The 21,541-nt window shown below is 36.1% G+C and overlaps 1 protein-coding gene across 2 annotated transcripts; it reads right to left on the bottom strand.

Moving 5' to 3' along the window:
* Positions 1-26: 26 nt before the first annotated feature.
* On the bottom strand, positions 27-19,884 carry ZFAND1 (zinc finger AN1-type containing 1). Of its 2 annotated transcripts, none has more exons than XM_004047205.5 (8): positions 19,791-19,884; positions 16,897-16,939; positions 15,953-15,992; positions 13,683-13,810; positions 13,500-13,591; positions 12,614-12,735; positions 1,659-1,814; positions 27-1,555 (listed from the first exon to the last, which is right to left on the bottom strand). In XM_004047205.5, the coding sequence occupies exons 1-8, from the start codon at positions 19,843-19,845 to the stop codon at positions 1,385-1,387; spliced, it is 807 nt and encodes a 268-aa protein (XP_004047253.3). In that variant the 5' UTR covers positions 19,846-19,884; the 3' UTR covers positions 27-1,384. The 2 variants fall into 2 exon arrangements, with proteins under 2 accessions (XP_004047253.3, XP_018888366.3); XM_019032821.4 differs by having other exon boundaries at positions 19,813-19,877.
* Between the last annotated feature and the right edge of the window lie 1,657 nt (positions 19,885-21,541).

The following is a 21,541-nucleotide window of genomic DNA, read 5'->3' as shown; positions in this document are numbered from 1 at the left end:
GTTGAACGCTCAGATGATTATTAGCATTTTTTAGCAATAAAGTTTTTTTTACTTAAGGTATATACATTTTTTAGACATAATGCTATTGCACATTAAATAGACTATAGTATAGTGTAAACATAATTTTTATATGCCCTGGGAAACAAAAAAAAATTTGTCTGGCTCAATATACTCCAATATTTGCTTTGTGTGGTAGTCTGAAACTGAACCCACAATATTTCCAAGGTATACCTGTATGTATACATATCATCATTGTATTAATCATGGCAATTAGAGACAAATCCCTACATTTAGTGGGAACTCAAATAACTATGCTAGTGAATGAAAGTACAAGAACATAATAAAAGTTGGAAATTATCTCCATTCCTCACATAAAAATAATATGAAGAATTAGAAAGGAAATAAACCAAATGAGCATTCCAAATTTATTCCTTTTAAGTAAACCTATAGCCACTACATATGTCCCTGACAATTAGAACAGAAAACAAAAAAAGGACAAATAGAAATACTTTCCATTCTGTCTATATAGTGGTAGTTTTGGGGGTATAGACAGTAAACACTAGTCAAGAATACTCGTCTAAATTTGTTGGTAAAATGTAGTCATCATTTGGCATGTGTTTTGCTTTGGTATATAATGAAGTTGAGCTATCCCATCTTTCTTCTCTATGGAATATAGTCACACAAACAAAAAAGATGAATCTCACTAGAGGTGGGTCTTTATCAGAAATATGCCCCAATCTAGTTAGGTAATAGAAAGAAAATCATTTTCTCCTCCTAGGCCTAAGATTCTTCATGTAAAAATTATAAGACTGAATAAAGATCACTTCTAAGTTTCTATAATTCATGTAGATATATCAATTTATACATCATGATGTAGACAGACAGCAAGGCTATACTTTCTGGCTCCATGATGCTAGGCTTGGCCACGTGACTTGCTTAAAGCACGTATGATACATGCATCTTTTAAGAGACAACTGAAGTGTATTTCATCTCTTTCTCTCTCCGCTAAAACAATCACAATGTCCCAAAAGAGATCCCTTCCTTCACCTTTGATCACGTTAACAAGATGACACAAAGCAGTGTCACAGCCAATCAACAGCTGACATCCCCCACCAGGAAATACATCTTTGTTGTTGTCACTACAGCATAAACTAATGAAAGCTAATTAAATATAAGAATTTGCTAATAATTGAGGATCCGTACACAATTAAACTTAAAACCAAAAAACTCTAATAGAAAACTCATAATTTAAAATGTGACATAAGGGGAAATAAGTTAAAAAGCAACTTTTAAAAATTACAAAAATAGTATTTGTAGTAAAATAAATGGACTTAAACATGTAATAGAATTTTCCCTGTGATTTCTGACTTGAATCTTTGAATGACTATTCCAAGTAAGATTCAACATTTTTACAGAATTGTTCTTCATCATTAAGATATTCCAAGATTATATTTCCACCATTATATAAAGGACAATCCTCCTTAGCAATCCAGGTTTCCAAAGTATGATCCAAGGGTAAGGCTTCTCCTGAAGTAATGTGACACAGCCTTAATTTCTGTGAAGGGAGAAGTAAGTCATACTGTAATAAATAAACATGCTTGAATGGAGCATCATAAAACTTTTATTAATATAGAAATATTATTATAATGAGATGTTACCTTAGCTGTAAATTTGTTATTGTCATTTTTAAGCCTGGCTAGAGAAGCGGCAAAGTCTATGGCCTTTCCAATGCTCCATCGGTGGCAAAAGAACATTGGTTTGCTCTTCTCTTTGCTCCCTTTAGGTAAGAAAACCTGAAAGTAAATTCTTTCTGTCTGTAAAAAGAAAAAGTTAAAACAACCATTACATAGACAAAATAGACATCAGTTTTTGTCTGGTGCCAACCGTTCCTCTCTTCTTCTGGTCAGAGCAGAATTACCTTCTAACAAGGTATCTGCTACTTGGAATACCAATCACAGTAGCCAAAAACACACATAAATGCATGGGCATAGGACCAAGACCCTGGCCAGGGTGATCTGTGCAAAGACAGATTTGTGGCCTAAGTTAGGCCAATCAGGTCTGTTCCTGGGATTTTATGTTCAACAGCTTAGGAGACAAAGAGCACTCTCCTTATTTATTTATTTATTTTTGAGTGGGGGTTTTGCTCTTGTTGCCAAGGCTAGAGTGCAATGGCAGGCTCTTGGCTCACTACAACCTCCGCCTCCAGGGTTCAAGTGATTCTCATGCCTCAGCCTCTGAGTAGCTGGGATTACAGGCACGCGCCACCAGGCCCAGCTAATTTTTGTACTTTTACTAGAGACGGGGTTTCACCATGTTGTTCAGGCTGGTCTTGAACTCCTGACCTCAGGTGATCCACCCGCCTCGGCCTCTCAGAGTGCTGGGATTACAGGAGTGAGCCACCACACCCGGCCTCTCCTTATTTTTTTAAGTTTTATCAAATTAAACCTGGAGTTGCCTACAGCGAACCCCGTCACCTAACAGCCATTCCTGAACCAATGTGGAAAAAGTTTCCTCGAATGGGAAAAAATGAGGTCAATGTAGAAAGAGAAATAACAAGAAAACAGATGAGCTCTTTCAACATAATCTGAGTTCCTGAATGCATCCCCTAAGACCAGATCAATTCATTATTCCCCATTATATGAGGAAAAAAGTTTGTTTTGATTTTCCTAGTTGGAATCAAGTTTCCATCACTTGCAATTCAAAGATTTCTGACACATATAACATTTCTTTTTGTGTGAAAGACCTCACTATGTATTTAGACAGAAGGACTTTTCAGAACAAGGCAAAATTAAAAACAAAAAAAAAGAGATAGAAAAAGACCTCCAAACCCCAAGTACCTTATCAACAAAAGAAAGGACTTGGAAAGGATTTCTCTAGTATTCTATATCTTATCTGCCCTCTCCTTATATTGTATTTTCTTGCCTAATTAACAAATGGATGGCTGAGCATGATGGCTCATGCCTATAATCCTAGCACTTTGGGAGGTAAAGGCAGGCAAATTGCTTCAGTCCAGGAGTTCAAAACCAGCCTGGGCAACATGGTAAAACTCCATCTCTTCGAAAAGCACAAAAAATTAGCTGGGTATAGTGGTGTGTGCTGGTAGTCTCAGCTACTTTGGAGGCTGAGGTGGGAGGATCACTTGAGCCCAAGAAGGTCGAGGCTGCAATAAGTGGTGAACATGCCACTGTACTCCAGCCAGGGCAACACAGTAAGACCCTATTTCAAAAAAAAAAAAAAAAAAAAGCAGGAAAGAATGAGTAAGAGCAAAAGGCTTGGCCTTTGATCTTCACTGATTCCTAAAAACTGCTTTTTAAAAGTGCTGGCTTTACAGGTCAATTCTTGCTAAAACAAAAATTTTGGCATAACAGGAGCATCTCTAACTTGTGGAGGAAAGATCACAATTATTCTGAGAAATAATAAATTCAACACAATTCCCAACTCAGCACTAAGGAATTTAGATTTGTTGAAGACCAGTGGGGTGTGTTATTACAGGTAATGAGTATTAAAAGAAAAAACAAGAAATCACTGGAAATTCAAACTGTGAGCCACCTCTATAATCAAATATTACCTGCTCCAAAAAGAAAGCAGCAAGATAAATATAGAAAGAGGAAATTAATAAGATATAGCCTTATCTTTTTTTTTAGAAAAAGATAAATATGTATGAGGATCAAAAATGAAACAGAAATGCAAAGTGACAGGCTGGCTAAGCCACAGGCTTTCAGGGCTCCAGAAGAGGAGGAGGTCAGCTTATAGGTAAGTGGGAAATAACAGCACCACAGGGAGATAAGTATAAAGCTCCTGGGTCAGACTCCCTGCTTGGAAGCAGAGGAGTGTGTGGGACCTCTGCTCTAGGAAGGGCAGCTAAAGTTACTGCTGAATGCTGACCTAAATATAAAATTGCCAGACAGGGATCTGTGAGTGAGAGGAAGGAGAAATATAGGAAGAACCTCCTGTTCAAGATGAACATTTTAAATGCATTAACTGAAATTTCAAAACAAACTAAAGATTAACTCATTATGGGCAAATGAAGACAGCTGAACTTTAAAAAGACATTAAAAAAGGTAGTTAGGATGCACAATTAGATAAAAAAGGAAACAAGAAGTTATAAAACCAAAATAGGCACAAATAAAACATAAAAGACATGAAGATCCAAGTCAAAAAATGAAAATTAAAAAATAGTTTCTGGAGTAAAACACTCAAAATTTATTATAGATAAGTTTCTATAATCCTCAATAAAAAGGCCTAATTTATTATAAGATGGATATGAGGAAGTCATCCAGAATACCGCATAAAGAGACATAAGATAGGAACAATTATAGGCTGGGCATGGTGGCTCACACCTGTAATCCCAGCACTTCGGGAGGCTGAGGTGGGCAGATCACTTGAGGTCAGGAGTTCGAGGCCAGCCGCACCAACACGGCAAAACCCCATCTCTTAAAAATACAAAAATTAGCCAGGTGTGGGGGCACGCGCCTGTAGTCCCAGCTACTCAGGAGGCTAGGCACGTGAATTGTTTGAACCGGGGAAGTAGAGGCTGTAGTGAGCCGAGACTGTGCCACTGCACTCCAGCCTGGGTGACAGAGTGAGACTCTGTCTCAAAACAAAAACAAAAACAATTATAGATCCCCAAAATATGTCGACAAGAGATTCAGAAAAGAAGAAATGGTGAAGTAGCACTATTTAGAGAGAAAATGAGTACAATTTTCCAAAAAGTCAAAATTTACAATGTGTCAAACTGAATAATTAAAATAAATCCACACGTAGAAACATTCCACAGAAATTGGAAAATATCACAAGAAATCTTAAAAGCTACCAAAAAAGATAGATTACTCATAGAGTAAGACTGACACAGATGTTCCTCCAATAATAGATGACAAAGTATATTAAAAGTGTTGAGAAAGTTTAATAGGCAATCCAGCTAAAAGTAAGGGCAAAATAAGGACATGTTCAAAAAAGACTCATAGAGTTTATTACCAGAGACCTTTATTAAATGAACTGCTAAAGAATGTACTTTAGTAAAAATACAAGTAAGCCCTAAGGAAGGAGAAACAGAAAAAAAAAAAAAAAAAAAAGAAGTGTTGGTAAATTTTAATAGCTATTGACTTAGAATTAATTTTTATGTTAAAAAAAGATGATGGGATAGGAGAGAGTCAACTGGATAAAGCATTTCAAGCTCGTATTCAGGAGGATATAATACCAACTAACTTTAGGCTTTGAGAAAAACATTGATATTTAATTATATACGTTAAGAATGTAAGCACATAGTTGTTATCACCATTATCATTTTAGGATATTATATTGGAGATTATAGATAATGTAGTATGAAAAATGAAATAATGAGTATAATTATTAAAAAAATTAAAGCTATTCTTATTTGTTAATGAGGTATAATTTTTAACTAGAAAATTAAAAAACACTAGTAGAAAAAACTTCTAAAATTAATAAAAGATTTTGGTGATGTAGCTGAATAATATGAGTATACAGAACTGAAGATTTTTTTCTCTTTATTAGCAATAAGTACTTGGCAATAGAAGTGGGGAAAATATTCTGTTCTCAACCTAAACAAAAACCATAAAATAAGTAGCAATGAAAATAAAGAATACAACATAAAAGAGGAAAAATATGAAATGTTACAGAAGGGAATAAAACATCTGAATAAATAAAGACATATAAGGTCCTTACAGAAAGACAAGTCATAAAAATGTCATTTCTTCCAAAATTAATGTATGGCATATAAAGCAAATCCAATGTGAATCCTTCAGGAATGGTTCTGAGTCAGGCCAAAACCCTAGACTTGCTAGTAGATACTGCTGGGAATTCGAACTGTACTTCACCTAACTTCATAGAACCCACTCAGGTATTCATTAAGGATGTTTTGCATGAATTACTGGAAGCTTAGGAGCAGGAAAGGAGCTGGAATCCTCAGGACATAAAAAAGGAGGCCAAGATGGTATAAAATCTCCAGGAGAATGGCAAAGGGGCCTTCAAATAAATGGTCAAATCCTCACTTCCTCCAGGCAATATTCACTCATCACATCCTTGTGGGAAACATGAGGGGATGTAGGAAGCCACATTTCTGTCTAAGACTATGCTATGCTATCTGTTGCTTTTTATAATCATACTCTCAGCTTCCACATTTTGCTTTTAAAGAGTCCAACTTCTTTAACAGGCTATGTTGAAGTCTGTTATTCACAACCTTGCCCCATTATGATAACCTATAAATCCTAAGAGTGGTATTTTTTAAAATCTGAATATAATAATCATAACATTCAGATGGATAAACAAATGCTAATAAAAATACTAAGAAAAAAATGGAAAAATATGGATGGGACTTGCATGATCAGATATAGAACATTCTATAAAGCTATTGCACCAAATCAATTTCATATTAACTTATGAGTAAAAAATAAATGAGTAGACTGTAACAGAAAATTAGGAAATAAATCCATATACAGAAATAAAATGTTCAACTTTTCATGAAGGTGGTATTTTGGTATTTCAATCCAATAAAACATAGATAACTTATTAAATAATCAGTGGTGGCAAAACTACCTAAACAACTGGAAGAAAATAAAATTAAGCCCTTAGCTCACATCATATGCTAATTAAAAAAAAACAGGTGGATTAAAGATTAATCCAAAACAAGCCAGGCGCAGTGGCTCACGCCTATAATCCCAGCACCTTGGGAGGCTGAGGCAGGTGGATCACCTGAAGTCAGGAGTTTGAGACCAGCCTGACCAACATGGTGAAACCCTGTCTTTACTAAAAATACAAAAATTAGCCGGGCCGTGGTGGCACATGCCTGTAATCCCAGCTACTCAGGAGGCTGAGGCAGGAGAATTGCTTGAACTCAGGAGGCAGAGGTTGCAGTGAGCTGAGATTGCACCATTGCGCTCCAGACTGGGCAACAACAGCAAAGCTCCGTCAAAAAAAAAAAAAAAAAAAAAAAAAAAGGCTAAATGCAAAACAAAACAAACATACCCACAAAACCCAAAGGAAAACCACAACAGGAATGAAAGAAAAGACAGAACTTGGAAAATGTAAATGTAAAATACTGCTATGTCAATTAGCAATACAGGTAATATCAATACACTGATAGATTTGAAAAACAATTTACAAATAATGATTTTAGATAAAGGATTAACATCTTTTATAGTCTAGGAGCTCCTATAAGTTGACCAAACAAAATAAAAAGAAAAATATCCCAAAAGAAAAATGATCAAAGCATACTCACTAACAATTCAGAGAAGGGCAAACCCAAATGCCTAAAAAACATATTAAAAGTTGTCCAAACTGAATAGTAGTCAGGAAAACACAAATTAAAGCAATTACAAAATATCTTTTTATAGCCACCAGACTGTAAAATATTAAAAAGAATGCTAATAGCTACTGGAAACCATGGAGAAAAAGGGTACTCTCATGTTTGGTCACAAGAGGCAGTATACGGAACTGGTTAGAAGGGCAGGCTCTTACCAAGTTAGTGCTCTTAAAAATACTTCACTCCAGATTACTCATCTGTGAAATTAGGATAAAAATATATCTCAGAAGAGTTGCAAGTACTAAAGATGATTAAAAAACTAGAGCCACAAAACTATAGTTAGTATAGGCAATCCGTAATGAAGTTTGATTCGAAATGTGAATTGTAATTTCTTTGTAAAGTTGTTTGACAATTTTTATTAAAATTTAAAATATGCGTACCATTTGACACAGCAAACCCACTCTTGGGAATTTATCTCACAGGAAGAAAAGTACCACACAGCCTATTTAGCACAGTAGCCAAAACTGGAAACAAAGTGAATGCTCATCAATTGAAAAATGACAAAATAAGCCACAGTACACCCACACCACAGAAGAGAATGCAGTTTGTAAAGAAAATGATTTAGGGCCACACCAACTCACTTGAGGGAATTTCTACTAGGCATTAATGAGAGAAGGATATATAGTCTACCCCAAACCTGCTTTAGTTTTATTTATAGCCCTAATCACTACATGAATTATTATATATTTAATATCTGTCTCAGCCCAGTGGCATATAAACTCCAGGAACTCTGGGTTCATAAGGGCAGAAGGGATTCTGTTTTATTCACTACTGTATTATCAGGGCTTGGTATATAGAAAGTATTTTTTTTTAAGTGTGTTGACTATAAAAATGAATGATACCATTTTTATAAAATAATGACAGAAAAATATTCTTTATGCCTTTGCACACATACACAAGTAGAATACATTTTCATTTATGTAAAATGATATACACACACATATAACAAATACACTTACACATATACGTATATACATGAATACAATATGCATGTATATATTATACATGTATGTATAAACACATAAGACACCCACATATATCTCTAGTATATCTATACTTACACACACACAAACATTAATAATAAAGGGAAAAACTTTTATCTACAAACTTATAGAATGCTTTATGATATATTGTTAAGTGTGTGAAGAAGATGGTTTGTGAAACCAGACTGCCTAGTTTCAATTCGTAGTTCTCCACTTACTAGCTATGTTAATAGAATGTTACTCTTTTTGGGTAAGAGTTAATAATGCATACTTTATAAACTTGTTGCAAGGATGAAATATGTTAGAAGATTGCCTCAAAGTAAGTCTTATAGAAGTTTTTACTGTTATGTTTTAAGTAATAGAAGAATTGCAAAGTAACGTAAGTATTACTGAATACTTGAGAGCAGGTCTTCTCAACTTTGTCCCTATTTACATTTTAGGCCAAGAAAAAATTCTCTGTTGTCGGCCTTGTCCTCTACAATGTAGGAATTTAACAGCATCTCTGGCCTCTACCAACTAAATACCAGTAGCACCCCATTCCCAGCTGTGACAATTAAAAACGTCTCCAGACATTGCTGAATGTCCCCTTAGGGAGCAAAACTGCTTTCAGTTAAGAACTGCTGCTTTAGGGGATGGAAATGGATGAGAGACACAGGAGTGTGTATGTTTTTTCTCCATATGCATCTTTTGATAGTTATACTTGTTAAAAGCTTATACTACCTTTGCAATTTTAAAAAAATCAAATAAAATTTCAAAAAAGGAAAATGGCAGGGGTAGTCAATAAAACAAGAAAACTGTAATCAATTGTTTCTAAGCCATCAGAACAAATTCAATACAAAAGGAAAGAGAAAGAGTCAAAGAAAAAGGGTGATGAGCAGAAAATACATGATGGAAGAAATATGTTCAAATATACCAATGACCACCATAAACAAGAAAGGATTCAATTCACCTACAAAAGAGAGATACTATCAAACTGGTTTAAAAACAAAGTCCAGCTATATGCTGCTTACAAGAGACACCCTAAAACAAAACAACAAGAAAAGTTGAAATATAAAGCGATGAAAAAATTATATACTTGTTAAATATTCACCAAAAGAAAGCTAGTGAAACAATATTATAATTCAAAATAGGGTTAAAGGCAAAATTCATAAAGAACATATAACAATGAAGAAATTCTATGCACTTGATAATACGTAACTCTACAAACCATTAGAGTTATATAAAAAAAATTAGCAAAAACACATCCATAGTAGGAGATTTTAACCTGAGAAAGTGATAAATCAAGTGGACAAAAAATTAAGTACACACATATACATATGGTACATATAGACAGAAAGAGACAGCAGATGATAAAGCAAACAGAGCAAAATATAAATAATTGGTACAATTGGGTAAAGAATATGGAAAAGTTATTTGTACTATGTTTGTAACTTGCCTGTGTTTGAAATGGTAACAAAATAAAGACACCAAATAAGTATATTGTTATACCTAAACAAGTATATTAAAAATAAACAAACTGCCGGGCACGGTGGCTCACGCCTGTAATCCCAGCACTTTGGGAGGCGGAGGAGGGTGGACCACGAGGTCAGGAGTTCAAGACCAGCCTGACCAACATGGTGAAATCCCATCTCTACTAAAAATACAAAAATTAGCTGGGCATGGTGGTGCACGCCTATAATCCCAGCTACTCAGGAGGCTGAGGCAGGAGAATCGCTTGAACCAGGGAGGTGGACGTTGCAGTGAGCTGAGATCGCGCCACTGCACTCCAGCCTGGGCGACAGAGCAAGACTCTGTCTCAAAACAAAACAAAACGAAATAAAATCAATAAATTACCATTCTATGTGAAAGGCTAGAAAAAGGACGTCAGAGAAAAATCTAAACAAAGCAGAAGGAAATAATATAAAAGCAAAAATTAGTGAAACAGAAAACAAAACACAGAGGTCTTTAAATCCAAATCATGGTTCTTTGAAAACACTAAGAAAAAATAAGGATAAACTTCTAGCTGTTCTGTCTAAAGGAGAAAGAAGGAAAAGTACAAATGAAAAATATTAAGGAAGAAGCAGAATGACTAAAGACACATAAAGATTCTGAAGTATAACAGAATAACTTGAACAAGTTGAAAATAATAAACTGAAAAATCTACATCAAACAGTTTTTTGGAAAAATATTTACCAAAATTGACTTCAGAAGAAATAGATTATCCAGATAAAGCAAGATGTAACACATTGGAATAGTATTCAAAATTCTCCAAGAGTTACTACAACTGAGTGTTACCAACCTTTGAGAACAAATAATTCCCACCCTCTAAACTACCTCAAAGAATAGAAGAGAGAAAGCTACTCAACTAATTTTTAAGCATAATCTTGCTATTAATGTCACTAACACACACTAAATAATGTTAGCAAATCAATTTCTCAGTGCATTTTAAAAGAATTATATACCAGAGTCAGTGATTTATCCTGGAATATTTGATGATCTAACAACAGAAAAACTGATGGATAAAATTTATTACATTGATGAGGAAAAAATGATCATCTTACTAGATGTAAGAAAAAAATTTACAGTAAAGTTTAATATCCATTCATAGTGTAAATTCCTAGCAAACTAGGAACAGAAAGAAATAATAGTATCAAGAAAAAGGCTACTTATACAAATTTACAGTATATCTAATACTTGATGAAACTTTAGATACATTTGCATTAAAGTCAGAAACATGATGAAGATTCCTTCTATTGCCCATATTATTCAACATTGTTCTGAAGATCTCAACATTAAGACAAACAATGATAATGAAAACAAGAGAAGAGAAAATCTGCAGAAAAAACCCACAAAAATTGGCATTTGGAGAAGATATGACTACACAGAAAATAGCCCAGAAAATCTACAAAATATGGGAACTATTAGGAATTTATTTGCTGGATAGAAGGGCAACATAACATTAACCAACAATAATTAGCTAGGAAAATGTAATTTTTTAAAAAAGGTATTATTTATAATGACAGCAAAAATTATAAAGAGCCTAAGAATAAAACTAAGAAAAGGTATGTAAATATTTATGGTAAGCATTATAGAAGGTTACTTCTATAATTACACATAAAAGAAAACCTAAAGAAAAGTTGGGAAGATATACCACAGACATAGATGAGAAGAGTCAAAATTCTAAAGATGTCAACTCTCTGTAATCTAAAATTCAGCATAATTCCTACCAAAATCATAATTTCACCGAACAGGGCAAAGTGATCCTAAAATTTTTATTAAGGAATAAATGGCCAAAAATAGACATTGTTGGAAGCACTAATAGAAAGAGACAAATGAGTACAATCACTGACAACAGGAAGTTGACCATATCTAGTAAAGCTGAAGATCAGCAAAGCCCATAATCCAAGTTTTCTATTTCTAGGTATATTCCCTAAAGTAGCATTTTTTAAACAGTAGTCTCAATCCATTAGGGATTGGAAAATCAACCTGATAGGTTCTAACAATCTTTTTTTGTTTGTTCGTTTGTTTGTTTTTGTTTGTTTTTTTTGAGACAGAGTCTCACTCTGTCGCCCAGGCTGGAGTGCAGTGGTGCGATCTCAGCTCACTGCAAGCTCTGCCTCCCAGGTTCATGCCATTCTCCTGCCTCAGCGTCCCGAGTAGCTGGGACTACAGGCGCCCACCACCACACCCAGCTAATTTTTTTGTATTTTTAGTAGAGATGGGGTTTCACCATGTTAGCCAGGATGGTCTCGATCTCCTGACCTCATGATCCACCCGTCTTGGCCTCCCAAAGTGCTGGGATTACAGGTGTGAGCCACCACGCCCGGCCACAATCTTTAAAACAGAATAACAAATATCATAATATAACACATATAACACTCAACTGTGTTAAGGTATGTATGTATATATATATATATATATATTGGGTTGTTATATAAAATAACTGATATTGTGAAGTTTTAAAGGAACAGTCCTAGAGAAACTCTTCTACATATACACAAGGATGGTCACCATAGACAGTTTATAATAGCAAAAAATTGAAAAAAATCCGAATTTTGTTGACTAAATCTCAGCATGGATAAACATTAACAGCACATCCCAAGTGGGAAAAAAAAAAAACAACTCGAAGAAGTATACATATGGTTCACTATCATGTCTATAAAGTGAAAAAACTCAAAAAACTTTGTATTATTTATGCAGACATATACCATGCAACATTAAGAATGATACATACCAGGTTTAGGTTAGTTGTTAATTGATGGGAAGGAGGAATACAAAGAGGACTTCAACTATATTTGAAATTTTTGTGTTTTAAAAAATCTCTAAGACCAACCTGTGGTAATGACTTATCGCCATCAGCATGCATCTTTAATTTCATCAATGCAACCTTTGCAGCCGTTTCACTATTTTTGGCACCTTTCCGTCGCTTACTTGCTGTTTCTCCTGTCTTGGAATCTAAGAAGTGTAAGCATGTAATCACATAAAACGTTCACATTAAAAATAGAGTTTTATTATAATACACTTATTAATTATGGCTCAGAAACATATATAAATTACACACAAGAGAGATATACAGAGACCACATTCATTGTATAGGTATTGTATTTACATTGTCAATGGAAAAATATCATTGAGATTGATCTAGGCAATCTCCACATCAAAAAATCCACTATAATGTGCTTCTTTTCAACTTAAGCCTATTTAACCTAAAGCAGTCATTAATGCTTCTACAGACAACTTTAAGATTTGGTTATGCAAGATTGTAATAAAGGTACTATCCTTAATATGGAATAAAAATTCTGAGCTAACATACTGGCAGACAGACTGATTTAAGTCACAGATACATTCGTTCCTGGTATCTCTTATTATCAGCAGCATTCACAGAACAGCTGACTAGGCTTAGAGTTTAGTCTGTAGAGAAAGCAGCTGACTACTTCAATCTCATGAATACCATTTCTAGACCAATGGTTAACTAGCTAATCTAAGTGGCTCAGCAAAAGAGGTAAGTACTTACAGTGGAGTACCTCCAAATAATTTCCAAATTTCCATTGGTCAGGTAGACCTCATAAGAAATACTGTCACAAGAATATCATCAAAATACAAGTTAATACGAATACCACTGGGGTTATTAATGATGCCTCCCATAATTGGAAAGTAGACATAAGAAGCAGGAGCTCTGGAACTAGGAAAGCAACAAAACACGCTTTCTAGATACTTACCAATAATGTCTTTAACAAGTTTCTGAGTGGCAGCCATTCGAGGCTTTGGGATTTCCAGTTTTTCACACTCATGATCTGACTGATGACGGTGTCTATGAGCAACAGAAGAGTGACACTAGTTCATGTGTTTGTATAGGACTTAAACAGATATACAAAGTGTGAACAGCCTAAGTGATCAATCACCTCAGGCAAAAATTCTTCTCACAATAAGGACATATAACTGCCACAAGTTCTCTCTCAGCACAGTCTTTGAAAGAGCATGGGTAAGATGTATGTTGATCTGTCTTCAGTGTCTCATTGATTACAGTCACCTGAAAATGCAAAAAGGAGGAAATGTATTACATTTCAGACCTAAACCAAATCAATGTGTCTTATTCTAGAAGGCAGTATTCATTTTATTTTTGCTTAAACTTATTAGAGCAAGTTACTTACTCTCAAAGATTATAAAGAATGTTTTATGTGACAAATGATTACTATACTGACTGTTCCACACTTTCATAATTTTCCTACTGTGGTATATTTGTCTTCTAAGTCAAGTTGAAATGACTATTTAATTACGCTCTATAATTTTAACCTGCTTTGTAACAGTCTCATACAAAGATGCCCCCATGATATGCTCAGGTAATTATCTCATCAACCCATAAATGGCAAGTCAACCTAATTTCCACACTAATTTTAGAAGATGAAACACTTAACTCAGAGAATAAAACACTTAAAAAATATGTATTTATTTGTGAGATAAAAGGTTAAAGACAGTTTTCATAATCATATATTATTCTCTATGCCCTATTTCATATTTTTATTACCAGCAAATACTCCACTACAGGAAGAAAAGATTTTATAAGACTAAAAAAAAAAAAAAAAAAAAATTCTAAATCAGCCAGGCTATTCTGAGCATTAACAAATCAGGTTTCTAAAGATGAGTAAACGTAGGGAAATAATTGCTTGAAAACTACAACCAAAGGGAATTCCTTTTTATAAATAATAGTTACACCTTATTGGAATTAATTTAAGTATCTTTTTGAACTTGTTGCAATGGCCTAATGATGTTTCAGTATTTAATTAATGAGACCTAATTATCTGAGACACATTCAGAGGAATCAAATTATATCCTAAGAAAAAAGAAAACACAGGATAGATTTATAAACTGCAAGAAACTTCAGTAAGTTTTATTGTATGACTGAATATTTCCTCCAATTAATGCTGCATAAAATCAACATGCTAGGTAATTCAAATTTTCCTCAAATAGATCACGTAAACTTCAAAGAGTCAGATTTTGACTGATCATTTAAACTGGAAAGAATCAGATTTCAACTGAACCTCATGTAACTTTAATAACTTTCTATAACTGAGAGAACAGATGTGAAAATATTTGGTAAAGCACTTGGTAAATGGTGGGCAGGAATAAATGTCCACTGAAAAGTGTTAGAACACATTGAACATGGTGGGCTTAGCTTTCTCTCTTCCTCTTGGAACTGAACTGCCTTCAGGGAGAAAGCCTAACCTGGTCCAGTACTGCTGTGACTGCTGGGCAAGTCTGCCTAATTCTGGATATTCTTTGCAAACCCATTTGGCTCTATGCTGAGCTTCATCATTCAACTTATCTTTACCAGTAATAAGGGTAATATTTTGACTTCTATTTGCCAGACCTTTCTTAACTTATGATTTGTGCAAAATTAGGGTAGGAATTTTATTAAACTATAGGTTTCTTCCTGGTTGTCTTAAGTCGACTGAGCCAGAATGATTTACTACCACAGATCCTATCAGCAGGCATCAGTGAAAATGAACACAACAGTGAAGGACACAGTGAACTGGAGGGAATATATAAGGAGGACATTAACTTACGTGTATATTTATAAATATATAGCCTTGGCCGGGCGCGGTGGCTAACACCTGTAACCCCAACACTTTGGAGGCCAAGGCGGGTGGATCACCTGAGGTCAGGAGTTTGAGACCAGCCTGGCCAACATGGTAAAACCCCATCTCTACTAAAATACAAAAATTAGTCGGGTGTGGTGGCACGTGCCTATAATCCCAGCTATTCGGGAGGCTGAGCCAGGAGAATCACTTGAACCCCGGAGGCGGAGGTTGCAGTGAGCCGAGATCATACCACTGCACTCCAGCCTGGGCAACAAGAGCAAAACTCCATCTCAAACAAAACAAAACAAAACAAACAAATAAATAAATATATAGCCTTATACTGTAAGTGGGCTATCTAAACAAATGTTAAGGAATGAGAATTATGAGGATAAAAATTTACAAATACCAAGTAAAACAATTTTTCTTTCAAACAAAGAAAAATAATATAAATGAAGCAAAAGCCTCTTTACCTAATCAGTTTAGTATGCCAAACTTTAATCTGTGATACTGACTGGCTTTAAATCTAATCAAATTCTGAATGAAAGTACATAAACACGAATACATTTTATCAGATTGGAAAAATATTAACATACCTCAGGACAACCATGAGACTCCCTGCTTCTGTGTTCAAGGCTTAAATAATAATAGCAAGTGTTTATTTAAATAACATACTTAAAGATAACTGTAGTAATTTGCGATATTTTAATGTTCAGTATACTTAAGATACATTATGCTCATACTACATTAATAACTTTGAATATGAGAAAAAACTGAAATGTCAGATAAAGATGGAGCATCTATAGTCTCAAAAGTTTTAAAACACAAATGTTCAACTTCAATATGAGTAAAAACAATTCACCACCCTAAATTACGTTTACTTTGAATGCTTTAGGTTGCATGAAAATATAAACATATCTTTCAGCTCTTTTTATTTCTAAAAGATCATCAGTAGTAAAATGTGAAAAGTGCTCTAATTCCAAATAATTTAATATACATTACTTTTATTTACTTCCAACAAATCATTCTGAATTACATTCTGAAAAAAATTCATTCTTTCAGTGCTCTATTATATAATTTAAATGCTTGACATTTTAAAGTTTAACTGTAAGGAAAATCCATTTTCCAAAATTCTTCATTAATTCCCAGGTTTTACTTGGCATGTAATGTAGTCAAATGCTGTGATTCCTATTTTAAGGCATTTATAGGTTGGGCTCTTTTCATTTTATTAATTAAAATAAAGAGCAATAATTATAACTGGATTTTTACCATATTCTTTATATTGTGAATATTATTTTCTCCTTGTAATTAAAAGACAAAAATATAACTTTTATATAAAATTCACATACATAACCCCACTTTTGGAAGTTTAAAAATCAGTCATATATATGGAGAAGTAATCAGAGTCTATAACTATACTGAATATCAATAATCAATGGCTAAAGTAACAATTATTTTAAATCACTCTACTTTTCAGAAATAACCTCATATTAATAAACACTAAAATTACTCCCAAATCCTGCATAAAAACTTAACTTACCAAAATATTCCTGAACAATCATCACACACAAATGGAAGAAAATCTAAAATTGAGAGAAAATGTATATACTGGTCAGTATCTGATTTTGATTTCGTTTTCTTAAGCAAGAAGACAACCTCTATGGAAAAACTTCCCATTTTGACTAATATCCTAGTGTAGCAAGCACTATGTAACCACTCTAACAAAATTAATCACAACTTCAATAACTGTGACAGAAAATAATTGGATTAACATAAGGTATTAATAGATGTTACTTGTAACTTTACTAAGTCAGACAAAAATAAGTTCTAGTGGTTTTCTTTTTCTTTTTTGTTTTGTTTCCCAGATGTACTAGGTGTTGTTTTTGATGACTGTATACTGCAAAAATTCCGCATTTGGAGTGAAAAACCTGGGATTCAATTCTGATTCCACTGCTTACTAATCTAACAATGCTAGGCAGGTTACTTAACAGTAAAACTTTGGATATATATATTTTTATATATATCCAATAAATATATATATTTATATCTGTGTACTAATATATATGTGTGTGAACAACATATATATATATATCGCCAAACCTTGACTATATTCAAATATATTTATATTTATATATACACCTATGAGATTTATGGTATTTCAAATATATATAATTTGATGTAATATATAGTACAGTTAGTATAAAGTATATGTGTGTGTGTTTCTATATATGTATGTAAATAAACATATACAAAACCAAAGCTCTTTTACTGGGTAAGAAAAACAGAAAGATATAGACAGGTAGATACAGAGACAGATATAAAGATATAAGCACATCCTTTCTGTGTATATATGTATATGTGTGTATGCATGTGTATCTATATCTGTATCTATGCTGTATGCCACACCGACCTCACAGTGTACTTACAGAAACCAAACGAGATATATATAAAAGATCAGAATAGTAATACAGTAACTATAATTAATAATAATAATACAACAATTAACTTCTTTTGAGTATACTCAACTCAGAACAATACTGCAAGGGGCCAGGCGCAGTGGCTTAAGCCTGTAATCCCAGCACTTTGGGAGGCCGAGGGGGGCGGATCACCTGAGGTCAAGAGTTTGAAAACAGCCTGGCCAACATGGCGAAACCCCATCTCTACTGAAAAAAAAAAAAAAAAACACACACACACACACAAAAATTAGCTGGGCGTGGTGGTTCATGCCTGTAATTCCAGCTACTCAAGAGGCTGAGGCAGGAGAATCGCTTGAACTCAGGAGGCAGAGGTTGCAGAGGGCCGAGATCGCGCCACTGCACTCCATCCTGGGCGACAGAGCCAGACTCCATCTCAAAACAAAACAAACAAACAAAAAAGGACAATACTGCAGTGACTGGGTGGAGATGCTTAATATTTTGAGACTTTTAATAATCAAGTATTAGATGCAAACCAGAAGGACCCAGGGGAAAGAGTTAAGTCAAGACAACTTCCCAGCACCTGATACCATCCTTCAATCCCTCCAGAAGGTAGATAAAATTTAGGATATACACTTGACGTAGTCTAAATCTTAACTGCTTTCCACTAGTCCCAAACAGATAGGCTTGGCCTCATCTCAGTTATTGACACTAAAGACATATATAGCTGGAAAAGAAAACGAACTATGTCATGAATGGCATATAATGTGTATTGGACTCACTAGCGAAGGATCAGGCACAGACACACATAATTCACAGTCAAAACCCAAATGGCTAAGCTTCCACATGAAAAAAGTCACACTGGCTTGTTATTACAGCCAGTGGTGAAAGATACATAGATAGAGGGCTATAAGTAACAAGAACCTAGAAGGGATTGTGTCACCTGTCCTATCACGCATTCCCACAGTAGAAATCACTAATCAATTATGGAACTCCACTGAAACTGGACTAAATCTCAGAGTCTTTGACACGGTAATTCAGGCACTTGATACCAATGACTGAAGTTCCAAGGGGAGATTAAACCTGTTTGCTACCTTATGTAGTGTGTGAAACCTAGTAACAACGACTGAGCAGTCTGTGTGGTTCTAATGCTTCAAAAACTTGCCTTTTCCAGGTGTATGGCATACTGAAGCCAATGCCACATCACCTTGGACTAGGTATATCCCAAGGTCTCTCAGTGCAATGGGGAGAGCCCATTGCCATATTATTAACTAATTCTCTCTAAAATGCAGCTTACTAGTTGGAAAGGTCTTCCGTGTAAAAGACTGTAGTTTACACCCTTATGTGGTCCAAGCACCAAAATCAATAATCTGTAAATGTTTGTTCAAACAATAATAATGAGAATCAGGGAATGACAGAGCTGGGAGAGCATGATGACCATTTGGTGGAATAATCTGAGGATCAGGATGCCTTTGAGAATTTGATAAAAGCTAAGGAAGGGCCTTCTTCCGGACACACATCCACGTGAACACTAGTTGGGCGAGTTGATCTCCCCCAACTCCTCCTGACAGCTACGTAACAGATAAGTAAAAAAAAGTATGGGAAAGTAGCTGGCCGTAGGTCGCAGTGGCAAAGCCAAAAGACAACAGTCCCAGACCAAACCTACGCGTCCCCATACCCGCGCTCAGCAGAGTAAGTGTGAGCCACGCGATCCAGCAGTGGGCTTCGTGCACTGCTCGGACACGGCACACTCGAACACCAAAATGAACACTGCAAGGTACGTTTTCAGGAATTGCATGGCTTCCTTCCAAGGAGACCACACGTCATTTCAAAGGCTCACGGCCAAAAAAAACCCGCACCAACCGATCTCACTGCAGCCCCAGAAGAAACGCTCCCACCCCGCTCCTCAGGCCCTGCCCAGCCTTGTGGCCTCCCTTCACCCGCCGCCACCATCCGCGGAGCCAAAGCGGAGCCCTGGTCTCCCGCGGCCGGGTATGGGGGCTGGAAGCTCCCGGATCACCTCGCTGCCGGCAATGCTCCACCTGGCAGTGCTGCCCGATGTCCAACTCCGCCATCTCTCCGGCGCCGTAAGGGGCGGGGCAAAGCCTGAGGGGCGGGGCAATGAGCGCGCGCGGCGCCTGACGGGAGAGTGGCGGACCCAGAGGCGGAGTCTACAGGTGGGGGCGGGGCCTGGAAACCAGCTGTGCGATTTGTCCTAGGTGCATTCGCCGTGACCAGAAAAGGCCACTGTTCTGTGAGTGTTCTTCTCGGAGCGGAAGGCCTCTCGCCTAGTCCTTAAAGAAATACCCACCTGCAGCCGGGCGCGGTGGCTCACGCCTGTAATCCCAGCACCTTGTGAGGCCGAGGCGGGCGGATCACCTGAGGTCAGGAGTTCGAGACCAGCCTGACCAGTGTGGCGAAACCCCCGTCTCTACTAAAAATGCAAAATTAGCCGGGCGTCGTGGCACATGCCTGTAATCCCAGCTACTCGGGAGACTGAGGCAGGAGAAACGCTTGAACCTGGGAGGCGGAGGTCGCAGTGAGCCAAAATTGGACCATTGCACTCCAGCCTGGGCAAGAAGAGCGAAACTCCGTCTCAAAACATAAAAAAAGAAAATGAAAAAGAAATGCCCACCTGCCTTTCTGGACGACTGCTTACCGCGGTTCCCTGCATACGGCCACGAAACTCAGCAACGGCTTCACATTTATTTTTTTAAGTTAGTAGAACTCCAGGAACCAGAACAGTGCCGGGCACACAGTGTTGCAATAATCAAGCAAAAGGGACAGACATGGGTTATTCAATTCCTGAGCCATCCCTCAACCAGTGTTACTTGATTATGTAGTGTAACATACATGCCCCTTGCAAAACAGTCATCAGGCTTTTTAAAAAGTTAATATTTCTTTATCTTTGTCCTTTTTTTTTTAAATTCTGGTAGTTGGGGAAAAAAGTCTTAACTCCTGAGCCCCTGAATGTGTACTGAACCTTACAGAGTTCCTCAGAGAACCCAGACTCATTTAGCACAACTACCTGAAGAAAGCTTATGGGATTCCACTGGGATGTAGGGGAGTATCAGGTGCCTGGTGAGCCACTGCAAAGGTACTGAAGGAGAGGTACTTCCGGGTGGGGTACATATGAATGCCATTCCACCAACGTGATGCCAGGCACCATTCAGCGTGGATGGGTGACAATCACCTGCACTCCTGACAGGAACTAGAAAAGTATTTGATGCCTCCTATATACCTTTGGAGATTCCCAATCAGTAATCACTGAGGAAGGGCGAAGGGTGACACTAGGAAAGGGGAATCATTTCTTCTGCATTTGCTCTTGAGCCAATCTATTTAAGATTTCCATCTCAGAATTGCTTGAGTCTCTGGAGAAACTTTAAATTTTAGAGCTGGAGGCAACCTAAGATGTCATCTGGCTATCCCAGCCTCCATAGCTTTTCTTTTATTAAGATGAGAAAACCAGTTCATAGACATTAAATGATTGGCTCACATTAGTGGATGAACCAGGACAAAAAATGCAATTACTAAAGACTTTTGGTATTCTTGGATCTAGGGATCAGTGGCTTACCTAGATTTTATGTTTAAGTTGAACAGATCAATCAATAACAGGTTTCCTGGAATTTTACTAGGTGTTTGGAATGTTCTAGATAGGTGGCAAATATATGTTTTATCAGTTCAATTATTATGGATATGTTTTTATTTTTTCAGTTATCGGACACCTCATAGAACATCAGATGATTAGTGTAGCCAAGATTGCAGTTGCTA

This window comes from Gorilla gorilla, chromosome 7 (genome assembly GCF_029281585.2).
Source record: "Gorilla gorilla gorilla isolate KB3781 chromosome 7, NHGRI_mGorGor1-v2.1_pri, whole genome shotgun sequence".
Lineage (NCBI taxonomy): Eukaryota > Metazoa > Chordata > Mammalia > Primates > Hominidae > Gorilla > Gorilla gorilla.
The sequence above is the reverse complement of the archived record's forward strand: the minus strand, read 5'-3'. Positions and strand labels throughout refer to the sequence as shown.